This window comes from Mugil cephalus, chromosome 13 (genome assembly GCF_022458985.1).
Source record: "Mugil cephalus isolate CIBA_MC_2020 chromosome 13, CIBA_Mcephalus_1.1, whole genome shotgun sequence".
In the NCBI taxonomy this organism is placed as follows: Eukaryota; Metazoa; Chordata; class Actinopteri; order Mugiliformes; family Mugilidae; genus Mugil; species Mugil cephalus.
In genome coordinates, this window is record NC_061782.1 from 23,415,201 (window position 1) to 23,427,992 (window position 12,792).

At 40.4% G+C, this 12,792-nt stretch overlaps 2 protein-coding genes across 4 annotated transcripts; one reads left to right on the forward strand and one right to left on the reverse strand.

Moving 5' to 3' along the window:
* Positions 1 to 1,178: 1,178 nt before the first annotated feature.
* Positions 1,179 to 8,004, reverse strand: setd4 (SET domain containing 4). 2 transcript variants are annotated; one of them, XM_047602752.1, is made up of 13 exons: positions 7,798 to 8,004; positions 6,727 to 6,823; positions 6,555 to 6,650; positions 6,321 to 6,358; positions 5,796 to 5,884; positions 5,486 to 5,722; positions 5,304 to 5,363; positions 5,085 to 5,214; positions 4,752 to 4,926; positions 3,100 to 3,178; positions 2,931 to 3,011; positions 1,735 to 1,858; positions 1,179 to 1,644 (listed from the first exon to the last, which is right to left on the reverse strand). In XM_047602752.1, exons 1-13 carry the CDS (start codon positions 7,840 to 7,842, stop codon positions 1,492 to 1,494), a joined length of 1,404 nt encoding a protein of 467 aa, XP_047458708.1. In that variant the 5' UTR covers positions 7,843 to 8,004; the 3' UTR covers positions 1,179 to 1,491. The 2 variants fall into 2 exon arrangements, with proteins under 2 accessions (XP_047458708.1, XP_047458709.1); XM_047602753.1 differs by having other exon boundaries at positions 6,727 to 6,825; positions 7,777 to 7,865.
* LOC125018687 (carbonyl reductase [NADPH] 1-like) lies at positions 7,892 to 12,138 on the forward strand. Of its 2 annotated transcripts, none has more exons than XM_047602760.1 (7): positions 7,892 to 8,026; positions 9,514 to 9,628; positions 10,117 to 10,286; positions 10,997 to 11,104; positions 11,200 to 11,408; positions 11,591 to 11,644; positions 11,769 to 12,138. In XM_047602760.1, exons 2-7 carry the CDS (start codon positions 9,516 to 9,518, stop codon positions 11,940 to 11,942), a joined length of 828 nt encoding a protein of 275 aa, XP_047458716.1. In that variant the 5' UTR covers positions 7,892 to 8,026; positions 9,514 to 9,515; the 3' UTR covers positions 11,943 to 12,138. The 2 variants fall into 2 exon arrangements, with proteins under 2 accessions (XP_047458716.1, XP_047458717.1); XM_047602761.1 differs by having other exon boundaries at positions 7,908 to 8,026; positions 9,497 to 9,628.
* Positions 12,139 to 12,792: the final 654 nt, after the last annotated feature.

Sequence of the window (12,792 nt, forward strand, 5' to 3'; positions counted from 1 at the left end):
GGGCGGGATAGAATAGGCAGTAAGTGAATATTTTTTCCCTAAAGTTGATGTGTTAGAAGCAGGAAAAATGTGCAAGCGAAAGGATTGGAGCGAGTTTGACGAGGGCCAAATTGTGATGGTCAGAGCATCTCCAAAACTGCAGCTCTTGTGGGGGGTTCATGTGTCTGCGGTGGTCAGCATCTATAAAACGTAGTCCAAGGAACGTGAACCGGCGACGGGGTCATGGCTCACTGATACACGCCGGGACCAAGGGCTGGCCTGTGGCTTGATCCAACAGACGAGCTACTGTAGCTCAAATTGACTGGCTCTAATGGAAAGTACATCACACAGTACATCAGTTTGTTTCGTACAGACCAGTCCGGGTGTCCGTGCAGACCCCATCACAGAAAGCTCCAACATGTGAGCATCAGAACTGGATGTGTTTGTTGTTTGTCTGTTGAAACATGTTTTCTTTTAAATCACGTGGATCGAAGGATGGGCGTTGGTGACCTGGGGAACACATGGCAACAGGATGCACTATGGGAGGAAGACAAGCCAGCGGAGACAGTGAGATGCTTTGGGCAATGATCTACTGGGAAACCTTTGGTCCTGTATCCATGTGGATGTTACCTTGACATGTGTAACCTACCTAAGCACTGTTGCAGACCATGTGCGCCCTTCGAATAGGATAACAAACACAGCCACAGACAAAAATGGTTCAGGATTAGGTTGAAGAGCACAATGAGTTTTTAAGGTGTCGACCTCACCTCTAAATTCCACAGATTTCATTACAATTGAGCGTCTGTAGGATGTGATGGACAAACAAGTCCAGTCTAGGGACATCTCGTTGTCAGATACCACCACAGTAGTTTCAGGAGTCTGGTGAAGTCCATGTCTCAACAGGTCAGTGTTGTTTTGGCAGCAAAAGGGGAAACAAACATGATATTGGTAAGGTGGTTATGCTATGCTATGTTATGCCTGATTGGTGCATGCTCACACACTAAAGCGATTTGCGTTTGGTGCATTGGACATAGTCAGTAATAGGAAATGTATAAAAAGTGTCTTTAAATAGCTACAGATTGTGTAAGGTTTGCTTGTAAGTAAGTTTTATACGACATCCTAAAACTTGTGTAATGTTGTCGTTACTGTCTTCTGAACTAGAATGCCAAACTTAACTCAAGTGCTGGCAATGACCAAGAAATTATCTTTTTTTTTTTTTTTTTTAATGAAAATAAATACAAGACATAAAAGGCATTAAAATCAAATCATCTGGAGTCTCTGAGATAAAAAGCAGGAATGCAGCATTCTGTTTACTGAATGTTTAGTAGACTGAAGTATTTGTGCTTGACTGGTGATAAATGTTGGTGTTTGTCGAGAGCCTCAAAGTAACAGAGTGAAGATGATCTTTCAGCGTACATGGATTCCACTGTGACCCTGGTGGTCTAGCATTATCCACCGAGATGTTGTGAGGCCTCGGCTCAACTGTCAGAACCCAGAGCCAGTCAGATGTCATCACACCGACAGCAGGTTGTCGCCTTGTTTCTCTGAACGTTCCAGTGCCTGAAGACAGCTTCCCAGAATGCACCGCTCGTCCTGCCGCAATGACTCAACCACATCCAGCTGCTCTCTGACTGGCTGCTCACACTCTTGCAGGAGGCTGGAGATCTAAACACAAGGCACGTAAAACGAAAAAATGAACACCTCAGGTTACGGTTTGCATCGCTGGGTAACGGTTTAATGTGTGTGCATGTGCACCTTATCGAGGGCCATGTGCGTGTCTTGTAGCAGCCGTTGGCAGAGAGTCTTAGCAGTCTGAACGCTCCACTGCTGCCTCTCGTCACAAACCTCCTGGCCGAGCAACACCGCCTTCCACTGGTGACTGGGGAAACATGCACACGGCTCAGAATTCAGTTTTACTCAGAAATGCTTGGAAGGTGGAAAAAATGTTAAGTTAAAGGATGCAAATGTGGATTTTAGAGCAGAGTAAGAAAGTAGATCTTTTCAATACAAGTATACACATGCAGGCTAAAGGTTAGCGAGAAAGATCTGTCCACATGCTCTGTCCCTATCCCTCAGGGTTCACTTTCTATCACTCCACTCTCACCTCTGATTTCCAGCGATATCAGAATCTCTCAGTTTAATCGTGACTACTCTTGACCAATGATCTGTTTACCTGAGATAAACTGGTCCAAGTCCCTGTTAAGTTTACTGTAATTTTGTCACTCTTGAGTTCTAATGAGTTTTATGACAAATCTCCACCAGCATCTAGACTATGGGAGTCCTACCTACTACCGTCATCTGGGACTGCCAATTCAGGTTTATTTATATGCTGTTGTCTCATGACGCTGTACAGAACACAGAGCCTGAAACCTCCAGAGCAGTTTTAAAGCCGTGGTGGCAAAAAACAAAACAAAAATAAACTTTTAACATGAAGAAACTATGAGCAGAACCCAGCCCATATGGGAACAACCATCTGCTTGAGACTGGTCGGGTAGAGATAGAAAAATGACAGCAATGATACATCTGCCATACATGCATCTGAATAGAGAAATCACAAGAGCAGTACAATAAGGTCTTTAAGATACAATGGAGTTAGGCCTTTAAGGGCCATGAATATAAGGAGGATTTAAATTCTACTGGATTTTTAAGCGAGCCAATGAAGAGGAGGTAAAACTGGAGTGATATGATCTCTCTGGCTAAATGCTCTCGCTGCAGCATTTTAAATCAGCTGGAGGCTTTTAGTGAGCTATTTGGACAGTCAGGCAGGAATAAAAGTAAGTGATCCTGGAAGAAACCAAAATATGAAAAGAAGTAAAGTAAGTGATCATTTGTTTTATCATCGAACCTATCATCTATTACCTAACAGCAAAAACACTCCTCACAGGCCCTTGTTATGCCACTAATATGTGTGTAACCTCTTGATTTATGGAGCTGTATGAGTGCAGCCTTACTACAGAGTCTGTGGCAGGGACAACAGTCTGAGGGCCGTCATCAGCCTCCAGCTGGGACCTTCACTGGACACAGTGAGATTACTGGCAGGCAGGAAGAGAAATACGAGCGTCATAAAAGTGTAGTCATACAAAAACAAGGAACATGAGCATTAAAATGACAAAGCCTTACTGGAGGAAACTGTTCTCTCTGAGAAACTTGATCTTTGGATCCAAGCTCCTGTCACCTCTTAGAACATCACAGAGCAGATCTGACAAACCACACAGACACAAATGACAAGCCAGACAGAGTTACAACCTCACTTTTGATGTGTGATTTTATTCCTTATTCCTAGATATTTATTCCTGAAAGGTGCCCCTACCATGAGTCTCACAGCCATAAATAAAGGATTATTTTAGCTTTTCACATGTCACAGTAAGCAGAGGTCTCTGCGGTTACAGACACTGAGTGGCAAAAAGTGACAGATGAACATGGAGATTGGCAGCATTAGCTTGAATCATAGGCTTTAATAATGTCTAAATTATAAAACTAGATAAAAATGGTTAAGAGCTGTTGTGTGGTTGACTGTAACAACAGATTTGAAAAGCAGTTAGAGATATATTTTTACCGGCTCCCAAAAGTAAATGGATCACTGCATCAGAAACAACTGGAATCCAGCCACCAAAACCTGGTGTTGTGGTTCACACTTTGTGTCAGGTAATATTAATTTATGCTGTGTTTCACATCTTACGTTCTGTAGGGAGCGTTCTGTACTAAGTGTTCTGTACTAAGTTACGTTCTGTAGTGAATAATAATAATAAAGATAAAAATAAGTACTATAAATAAATAAAAATGGCATTGTTGTTCTTGCTAATCAAAAGGCAAACAATCTCACAGGTGAAAAAAAGTTGGAGTAACAGGTAACACCAAACCCCTCCCTTTCGTGCAAATATTTGCTAAAACACAGAACTTTATCGTACTTAATTAAATATTTTCCAGCAAACTTTACAGGCAATGCAAATAATAACCTATAATAAAGACAATATAATAATAATAATGGTATTATATATTAATAATAATCCATTATTAAGGCATATCACAAATAAAGTAAAGTGATCCTACCAGTAAGTGCTTTTTGAACATTCTGAGCACATTTCAACAATACCGTGATAGTCACAATAACAGTGATAAGAAATTTTCATATCGTAACATCTTTACTCTGCATACCACCCCTCTCATCCCTCCATCTATTTCCCTCAAGGGCTTTTAGCCAATAAACAGATCACCTCTAGGCGTTGCCCACCTGAAACTCACATGGCAGTCTAATAATTACCATATACTCACCTGTAACTGGTAACTGTTTTGATCTTGTTTTCGTTCCCCAATGAATGTCCAGAGACTCAAGCCGTCAGGTGTGAACCAGGGTAGGACTACTTGAGGACAGATGTTCAAGAAATAGCAACCCATTCACACCTTGGGACCTTAGCATTCATTGGAAATAGGAACAAAACAACCTCAACTACAGGTCAATATTTGGTCAATACAGAGCCTACTCATGAGAGTTTCTGATGGCGACACCCACAGATGATCCTACTTAAATCCCAACTCCCCACCAGTCCTTAAGAACTGAAGTAGCTACTTACATTAAACATCTTCAATAAATAAGCCTTTGTTTCTGGATTTGATGTAGATGACTGGGAATATTCACAGAGTGAAATATAACCAACAATACCTTTTATTCTATGTTATTCTGCCCATTTTATTGACCTGTGTTAATTAAAAATAAAACCAGAGCTGTTTTGGTGAAGACTGACTTGAGAATATTTATTTTTTCTACACCTTACCTGTATCCACATAGACCACACTGTGGGGATTCGCACTGGCAACAAATCCGTACTCCAGCAACAGACGCTGATTATCGTGAGAACCGTAGTTAATGAAGGCCTGCTGGCGGCGCAGTGTCCCAGAAACACTCCTGATTTCATAACATCTCGTGGCACTGTTGAAACTTGCTTTTACCTGATGAAAGTATGCAGAATTGAACAGGTCGTGTTTATTAATGATAATAATAACAACAATAATAACAATAATTTGAATTTCTATAGCGTCTTTAAAACTACCCAATGCGTTTACAGCATCTACCGCGTCTGAGAGTCAACTGTATACTGTGAGTTTACCTGCACGTCAGGGCGGTGGTTGAGCAGGTCCAGAAAGGGAGCTAAAGCATAATTATCCTCTCCAGGGAGGTAGGTGTTGGGTGGCTGGGACATGAAGACAGAACGTGTGTTGACACTACACCACGCCCATCTGAGGAAGGAGAAGAGGAGCAGAAAAGTTGACACACCTGGCAAAAACAACATGAAAATTTTAGAGGCTTAACTGGTGTGTTTGTGTACCTCAGTGCCTCGTAGGTCAACACCTCCTCTGTGGGTTGGTTCAGAATTGGCTGCAGGGACCTGAACCAATGAACCACATGGGAAGGCTGATTGGATGCTTATTTGGAAAACAAGACCAAATACCAAAAACATCACGAATCAAACACTGATTATTCTGTGTGGTCCTTTCTCTAACAGACTACCTGAAGAAATCTTTATTTGAGGAGTGGATCTCTCGGACTGCCTCCCTCTGCTCCAAGGCTCGCCGCCGTACACTGGCAGGCAAAACGGCCATGACGTCGTCAGTGAAATAGGCGGGACAGGTGTAAGTGTCAGGCAGCACATCAATGTAGGGGAACCAATCAGAGGCCTCCCCTTTGTGCCGCTCACATACCAAGAAGACACAGAGCGCCAAGAGAGGGGAAGGACGGGGCGTCCAGCTGCACAGAGAAAAGCGCTTCGGTTAATTCTCGCTCTGGTTCCTCCTGTAATGTGTAGAGTTTGGGTGTGTACCTCTTGATATGTGGTCCCAGGTAGCTGTCCAGAACAGTGGAGGTTGTGAGGAGGCAAGACTCAGGCAGAGAAATGATCAGCTGCCCAGGCTGACACAAACACACGACAGATTTTAACAATCACACATTTCTATCTCATCACTGCTCTAATAATAATAATGATAATATAAGTCCATGAACATTCATGGACTTTTTATTATCATTATTATTACAGGCAAAATTAAAAACACTTAGAAGTCAACCTTCTGCTACATTAAAGTCAAAAGTCATTTTTATTCCTGATAAGTAGGGATTATGTTCCTTAAATAACTTGCTTAAATAACTTGGTAAATAATTACTTTAATCATTGGTAAATAAATATTCAGAACTTTAAACAATAAAAAATAGGTTCTTTACATTGTATTACTTTATAGAAACTTTACTTATGTTCCCATTAAAAATTAGTTTAAATTAGTCTTCAGAAAGAGCACAGCTGCCCTGTATATTCCTGTGCTGTAGTTAATCTACAGTGTATTAGATAGATTACCTTGATAGTTTTTAGAGTCTGCAGACCTCTGCCTGTGTCTGTATGAAGGACACATAAAAACTGTTGTTAAAGCTCACAGATACACATTTGTGCATCACTTTTAAACAAACAGTCTATCTCTGTATACTTTTTGTACAGGGTTAAATGATACTGGTGGAAAAATGAATCATTTAACAGATAAAACAAATGTCTTCAGGTTAGCTTATGGAAAAAGGAGGTACACCAGAGCCGTACTCGTGAAGAGGGCCGGCTGCAGTAGGGTTGAGGTGAATCCTCGTTGGTGAAGAAACTTCATCAGCCTCACATACTGCAGCTGGTGGCAGAGAGAGGCTGCAGGAACAGAGGAAAAGGAGCACATATTACCATAATCCTAAAAAGCAGCAGAACAGAAGTGAACATGTTCTACCTGATTGTATGCAGCCTTCACGTTTCCGTTTTCTCTTCCTTGCAGCCCGTCCAGCTCTACTGCTTTTACCTGTCATGGTCCCGCCTGGACCTAAGGCCTCTTGTGGTCGATAAACACAAACACACACACATAATAAACACACTTCAACTTGGACAAGTCTCTGTCTAAACACACATTATACTCTGTGAGACTTTTTGAGGCCATTGAAATAAAATGTTTTCTCTCATTTGTTTGTTTTCTGAACACTAAAATTTTTTTCAATAATATCCTGAATCTTATTAGAACTATCACGAACCCTTTAACACTCATCATACTTTCATATACAGTCACCAACCAGTTCATAACCTAGACCTTGCCAATAGTTAACAATGACCTGAACCTAATTCTTCACACAAAAATTTCCGCAGATTTGTCGACAGGATCCATGACAGCATGATCCAATTTTCTAGGCAATCCTTTTCCAGTCTACTATTATTCAGTTTCATACTCTTATCTGACAGCAGTGGCCCCTGCTGGCGGTACCCATCTGCTGCTGGTGCCCATGTCCTTCAAGATTTGCGTGTTGTGTGTCCAGATGCTCTCTTCTGCACAACTCAGTAACAGCAGGTACTGTTGCCTTTTTCTAGTCTTAAACTTGAATCACCCTGACCATTCTCCCCAACACTTCTCTGTAAGCCCTGGAGTTCACTGTGCGTGAAAATCTCAGTAAATGAGCATTTTGTGAAATATCCAACAATTATGCCATATTAAAAGTCATTAAAATCGAATTTCTTCTCTGACTTATTAGTTATTCGCAGTAAACAGATGTACCTAATGAATTGGCCGATGAGAGGAGATTCCAGTGTGAAAACTGAACGATTTCAGTACACTTCTGCTAAACCATTAAATACAAACTAGTCAAAACATATAACTGAAGCTTGAATTATAAATAACTTAAGTAATAGCGACGTACAGTAACGCCGTTTAAACGCCGTATTTAGAGTTTAAAACATGGAAAACACGTCACAACAACGCTTTATAAATAGAATTACACTAAATACACATACATACATCAAAATCTAATTACAATACCGATAAACTCTGCTCATCGATCTTGATTTCGCATCGTAGCGGCATGAGTAGCTCTAAAACTCATGTGCTGGCCGTAGGCATATTGTTTTTCCGGGTGTGCGCAAATGCGATGCGCGCAACTCCACCTAGCCTTTCTCTTTTTGCCCCATTTGTTTTAGTGTGTTCTCCGTAAATTTGCGCACTTTCCTCGCCGGTGTTCTCTCTGGAGCTATTCTCAACACCAGCTTAAGTAAGTAAACAGCAAATGTTTGTCTTCCTTGTTTATCAACGGTTCCTTTAGTTCTAGTAGCCAGCTATTTCTGCAGAGGCGGATATGTAGCGTTAAACTGAAAGTCAGCGTTATGTAACGTGCAACGAATTAGCTTAAATCGGAAATGTGCTATAAAAGAGAGAGTTTAACTCTTATCATTACATTATGTCTTGTACTCTAAGTAATGAGTGATTTCTACTAGCAAGGTATTGCTATTATATTATTAAGTTTACATCAAGGTTAAAGTGCTGATAGTATGAGTTTATACTTTCATTTACTAGTAGCGGTAATTTTGTAGAAACCATTAATATTTTTGGTTCAAATTATCAAATATGTTTCCGCCATTTAATGTGCGTAACAGTAAAGAAATCATATGTCTGTGACAGTTGCTAGTTGACAAATGGGTGGACATTTCTCATTAGACAGGTACAGAGGTATGAAAAAGTCATTAAACTAATTTAAATATTATTCAAAGATAACATAAGTGTAATGCAGTTTTTAAATGAAGGTTTTCATTATTGAGGGCAAACATAATCCAAACCTGCGTGGCCCTGTGTAAAAAAGTAAAAACCTAATAACTGGTTGTGCCACCCTTAGCAGCAGCAACAGCAATCAAGAGTTTGTGATAACTTGTAATGAGTCTTTTACACTCATCTTTGCCGAAATGTTGTAATTCATCCATATTGGAGCAGTTTATGTTCTTGATGATAGCAGTGGTTTTGGTCTTGAACTCTGCCATGCAGACAATTTTTTCCCAGTCTCTGACGGTAACTGAGGCTAGTGAGGCCTGCAGTTCTTTGGATGTTGTTGTGGGATCTTTTCAGACCTCTTGGATGAACTGACACTGCGCGCTCGGGGTGATTCACTCATAGCAGGGCTCACTACTGTTCCAGTGTTTTCATCGTTTGTGGATAATGGTTTACATTGTGGTTTGCTGGAGTCCCAAAGCTTTAAAAATGATAATAACCTTACTTTTCCTTAATAATAAAAACCTTCATTTAAAATCTGCATTTTGTGTTTTGGTTTGATGATCTGAAACATTTAGATGTGACAAACATGCAAAAAAAAAAAAAAAAAGAAAGAAAAAAGAAAGAAATCAAGAAAGAAACGGGTGCAAACACTTACCACTATATATTTAGTTTCCGTCCTGTTCACATCCATTGTAGTTGTCAATGTCTGGGAAGTATCCACCTCCCTGGCAGTTTTCCCATTTGAATGGTTTTACAAACAGCATAAGTTAAAATCTTATCTCACCTTATCTTATTTTATTATTTGCCTGTTTCGATAAGACACCTAAGACTTTTCTGAATGAGACTAGCTGGGGAGGACATTAAGACACCTGTGACTACGAAGGAGTTTAGACGAGATGGAAGAGACTACGAACAACAGGGGATAATCACATATTTTACATGATGTGTTTTCAATTAATCAGTTAATCAACATTACCAGTGTGTCTCTTCGTGTAGATATGTCAACCAGGGTTGCTGTGGTAACGGGCAGTAACAAGGGTATCGGTCTTGCCATCGTCCGAGCCCTCTGCAAGCAGTTCCAAGGAGTCGTTTACCTCACCGCCAGAGATGTGTACGTACAGTAGCTCACCTGGTAACACACCTTGACCACACATGGTTACACATAAACGTATACATCCAGCAATACTCCTTGTTTTTTTTTTATACATGTGTATTTTATATCACCTTTACATTTCAACCAATATATATGAAGACAATCACAGCAACATTATTTTGTTATCAAAATACATTGACCCAAAGCAAAGGCACATTTATTTTATATTTACCAAATACTCACATTACGTGTAACCCAAATACATCAAAATATAATGTTAATGATTAAATTACCACTATGAAAAACATTGTTTTTGAGTTGAAAGCTCAAAAACTCTGCTTCATGAGGGTGTCCCAGTCTCACTCAAATCTTTGGAGAGCATGGACAAAATCACAAAAGTAGGAATACCATGTGGAGCAACTACAGATAACAAGGCTGATAAATGAGCAAACAGCACAAAGCATCATACGAATAAGAATGAATGAAAGGTCACTTTCAACTTGCAGTGGTCGTGGTCAGGAAGCAGTGCAGTCTCTGTCCTCAGAGGGACTGAAGGCCATGTTTCACCAGCTGGACATCAACGACGTGAACAGCATCAAAACGGCTGCAGTTTACTTCAAAGCGAAGTATGGAGGAGTGGACGTCCTCATCAATAACGCCGCGATTGCATTCAAAAGTAGGTTTACTATGATTATATTCATTACTATGAATATATGATGAATTACACCCAAAATATTTTAATATTAATGCTGTGTTATGGAAATACATCAAAAATATCAAATGATCAATAATAATACTTAAAAAAGGAAAATGTTGCTAAAGAATTCAGATGATAAAGATTGACGATCATTAGTTTTCTCGCTCATGTGAAGTGAAAACTCTGGTTGAAAACAAGCACTTGATGCTTTTTTGTCTGCATTTGTCCACATATAAATACCACATGGTTTCAACATTAAATGCAGTTACATTCTTGCAGCTGCATATTTTATTACTTCAGTGTTCAACTGGGAGCTACCTTGTTGATCTTAATTGAGTGGGATGACCTTGTGTGGCAGGTAGGCCAGTGCCACACCTCAGTGAATAGAGGGGGAGAACAAAGGGCAGAGAAGATGTGGAAGGACGGACAGAGGAAGAGAAGCATGTGGTGCTGGTAGGAGCTGGTGGTGTGTAGGGTTCTGTGTTTCCCAAGTCCCCTCACTCCGCGTAGATCTCTGGAGAGATGGAAGAGTCCGGGGGGGTAAGGGTGTCCCAATAGAGGAGTCAACGATAGGGCACATAGTGATAGAGTGAAATAGCAGCCCCCCTCCCATTTCTCTGTGGTACTGTTGATATTTGGAGCTGTGTTTATAAATTGATAAGTTTTGAATGCCTACCATTTATCCTCAGCGGCAGACACAACTCCGTTTGCTGTCCAGGCCGAGGTGACCCTCAAGACAAACTTCTTCGCCACCAGAGACATGTTGACTCACTTCCTGCCGCTCATCAAAGCTGGAGGTACGAACACAGACCAGGAACCATTCTTCTGTCTGTGTAATCAGTTTAAAAGTCCAGCTGTGAGCTTCAAGAGACTGTCTTTGTGTGTGTTTCAGGTCGTGTGGTGAACGTCTCCAGCTTTGTTGGCTCCATGACTTTAAAAAAGTGCAGCCCGGCCCTCCAGCAGCGCTTCCGCAGCGAGGACATCACAGAAGATGAGTTGGTGGGACTGATGCAGCGCTTTGTTGACGAGACCAAGAAAGGAAATCACAAGGAAGACGGCTGGCCCGAAACAGCATATGGAGTGTCTAAAACTGGACTGACGGTATGACTGGTCAGACCCCAGGTTACTGAAATGTATAAAACAGAGACAGAAAAGATAGATTCATGTCAGCATCTACTTTCAGTGGGTTAAATCAGGCTCTAAACATTTAGTAAACTCAACGAAATGCTTCTAATGCCACATTCATACAGACAGAGATTATAAATGTATGTGTGTGTCCTCAGACCCTGTCCATGATTCATGCTCGGCGTTTGTCCAAGGAGAGACCGAATGACGGGGTAATTTAAAACATGAGACAAAACAATGTGGAAATAATATCAAATGGGTGGTTTTGTTTCCAGTGAAGCCTCGTATATATAACTGACAGACATTTTTCTTGTGCATTTCTTTTCATATATTCAGATCTTGCTGAACGCCTGTTGTCCAGGATGGGTGCGCACTGACATGGCTGGTCCTAAAGCCCCCAAGTCACCAGATGAGGGCGCCACCACTCCAGTCTATCTGGCCCTGCTGCCACCCGGAGCCACAGAACCTCATGGAAAGTTTGTCTCTGAAAAGGAAGTTCAGCCGTGGTGAAAAGGGTTGAAGGGAGCTGAGTGTTTGTCTATACAATATACTTCCAAAAATTTAACATGTAATGACATAATACTGATGTTTATCATGATTTTTAATTAAGTACTTTCTTAACGTCAAATAAATTTGCCTGAACTTTATGACACTAATCGTTCTGAAATCAAAGAAAATAAAATATTTTGTTTGTTTTTTTTCATCATGCTCTGCTTTGTCTTTAAAATATTTCACAGATTTTATGTCAAAACAATAAATGGACTGTGATAGACATAACCTGCAATAAAAACTTAATTACATATAATAAAATCATTGACTTGAAATAATAACTACATGATGATGCAAAATAAATTACAGTAGCCAAAAACAACAAAAGTATACTTAAAATCCTAACGCTGCTTTCTTGGTCTTGGAAAAGATGAATATTTCGGGCCCTGCAAAAGTTGATCTTTCTCTGAGCTTAGCTCCACAAATTTTCCTTCACATGGGTGGAAAACTCCATGATGACGTGGATGTAGGACATAAAGCATTTCATCCTGTCGTCCCCGATTAACCTTGTGTACTCCTGGTGAAATTTCTGTTTTAGTTATTCCATTTAAATGCTGTTGGGCAATGCAGATTATTATTTATTTACAGGTTTTTATTTTTGAACGTCAGTTTCATACTGTAACGTCCATCCTCCACCTTTGCAGATTGCGCCATGATTTCATTGAAACTTAGGGAACGTGAATCGTGGGAACTATAGGTGAAAATGATTAAGGACTGGTCAGTTCAGGTTGAAGTTCAGCACATGTATTACACAGCAGAAAATGCTGATTACTGTTATGAATGAGTGCATTCTACATTGACATATTCAGCA

Bases quoted from the DNA above. Each gene is read 5' to 3' on its own strand.
- setd4 (XM_047602752.1), bottom strand. From the start codon at position 7,842: ATGCCGCTACGATGCGAAATCAAGATCGATGAGCAGAGTTTATCG. The intron at 6,824-7,797 runs GTATTGTAATTA...CGACCACAAGAG, and splicing joins TCGATGAGCAGAGTTTATCG to GCCTTAGGTCCAGGCGGGAC. The intron at 4,927-5,084 runs GTAAACTCACAG...TACTTTCATCAG, and splicing joins ACCACCGCCCTGACGTGCAG to GTAAAAGCAAGTTTCAACAG.
- LOC125018687 (XM_047602760.1), top strand. From the start codon at position 9,516: ATGTCAACCAGGGTTGCTGTGGTAACGGGCAGTAACAAGGGTATCGGT. The intron at 10,287-10,996 runs GTAGGTTTACTA...ATTTATCCTCAG, and splicing joins CGCCGCGATTGCATTCAAAA to CGGCAGACACAACTCCGTTT. The intron at 11,645-11,768 runs GTAATTTAAAAC...TCATATATTCAG, and splicing joins AGGAGAGACCGAATGACGGG to ATCTTGCTGAACGCCTGTTG.